The sequence below is a fragment of the Poecilia formosa genome, unplaced genomic scaffold (assembly GCF_000485575.1).
Source record: "Poecilia formosa unplaced genomic scaffold, Poecilia_formosa-5.1.2 Scaffold857, whole genome shotgun sequence".
Taxonomy (NCBI): domain Eukaryota; kingdom Metazoa; phylum Chordata; class Actinopteri; order Cyprinodontiformes; family Poeciliidae; genus Poecilia; species Poecilia formosa.
The window spans coordinates 67,670-69,448 of NW_006800796.1; the positions used below are offsets into that span (position 1 = coordinate 67,670).

Consider the following 1,779-nt stretch of genomic DNA (forward strand, 5'->3'; position numbering starts at 1 on the left):
ACATGTTAACAACGGATTAAACAGTTTTAACTGCTGATAAAAGTGACAGAGGACACAGATATGGGAAGTGTAGAAGCCCCTACTGCATCAAATTGAAAGAGGAATAACAGAGAGTTGGCCATTCTAAGGTAAAAATCCAGCGCATACAGTGTTCATATTTTTTTTTCTTCATCCAGACGGCAAGGTTGATACAACAGTAGATCTTTAATATATTGTGATGCTAAACCGTTCAGTGATTTATAAATTAACAACAGTATTTTAAAGTCTTTTCTCTGAGGGAGCCAGTATAGGGACTTTAAAACTGGTGTTATGTGATCTGACTTCCTGGTTTTAGTGAGAATGCGAGCAGCAGCTTCTGGATCAGCTGCAGCTGGAGGATTGATTTGTTGGACAGACCTGTGAAGAGGCTGCTGCAGTGTTATAACTGTGAACTTCAGAATATTTGTAACTTTGTGATGTCCAGAAGATAGTATAATGTGTCCTCTTTAATTCAGCGTTTTGATGACATATGTCATATCATTTTTATCTCTGTAGTTTTCTGTTTGGAACAATAAGTACCTGTTTTTTTTTCTTGTGTTGAAAAAAAAAACACAAGAAAAGGGTTAGGAAACGTACAACAACACATTATCAGTAGGGTAAAACTAACCTGTCTCACGACAGGGTAGTAAAACTAACCTGGCCATCAGTGAAATGGCCTCTGCATGGAAGCTTTTATCAACTTAAAACCACAGTAAATTTGCCGTATCAGATGACATTGGCATGCATAGACATGAACTGAAACCTGAGTTTACCTGGCTTAGAAGCTGTGTGAGGTCTTCGTTGCCCACTTTTACCCGGCCTGATGATGAAGGCTCGAAGCGGATCTCTTTGTTGTCACCGGTTTTAAACACCAGGTGACCATTTTCTGATAGCATACGAGGCCTACAAAACAAACATTCAGATTTTAAAGCAATCCAGTAAAGTGCAAATTTACCCAATCTTGTTCCAGATATCATCTGCATGATTTCAAAACCCTAATTATTTAGCATAAGGCAAAACAAGGAAACCAAAAAAAGACAAGTTTTTCACATATTTTATTTAATCTCTTTAAATCTTTCTTTGATCTCTTCGATTCAAACTTACTGTGTCAGTTGTGAGTTGTCCATCGGCTCTCCCGGCAGTCCATACAACAGAAAGACAAGACAGAGGAGCAGCCATGAAGGCTGCAGTGTCCCAGCCATCGAGACGGGATTTCTTGGATGGTGACTCTGAACAGCTTTACTGAGGCATCCTGTGCTTCAGCACTCTAATACTTACTTTTAAGACTTTGACCTAAAAACAAAAGCATAAAAACCTGTTTCCCAAAGCATTATACCCATGATGCATTTATTATGGTTTAACTGTGGTTTATCATTGAGTGAGAATGTCTTTCACATGATTTTTAGAAATGAGTAACCTGCTTCATGTGACTTTGACATCATTATAAGCAGATATTTCACATCACTGCTAAGGATAAATTCACTAAGGTGTAAATGGTAATTACTTTGTGTCCATCAATGGGAGAACTAATGATATCACATGCAATTATGGTAAATGCTCAATTATTTATAATTATTAACTGTGAGGTCATGAACAACTAGAAACAGTACAAAAATATATACATTTCTCTGTCCCAACTTGAGTAGATATTTTTAAAACAAATTAATATATAATGTTCTTCATAAATTGTTTTATGTGGCCAACATTTGATGAACTCCATAGGGTTTCCCTCTAGGAAAACAATGAGTTTTGGGCCAAATT

General features: G+C 36.9%; 1 protein-coding gene across 1 annotated transcript in view; it reads right to left on the minus strand.

Moving 5' to 3' along the window:
• Nucleotides 1-1,303, minus strand: part of cubn (cubilin (intrinsic factor-cobalamin receptor)) — a gene marked incomplete at its 3' end in the record, with an annotated part of 68,230 nt that extends 66,927 nt beyond the window's left edge. Inside the window, exons 1-2 of the mRNA XM_007543597.2 lie at nt 1,123-1,303; nt 792-921 (exon numbers count right to left, since the gene is read on the minus strand). Coding sequence (XP_007543659.1) covers nt 792-921; nt 1,123-1,220 — 228 coding nt within the window. The remainder of the gene's footprint in view (nt 1-791; nt 922-1,122) is intronic.
• Nucleotides 1,304-1,779: the final 476 nt, after the last annotated feature.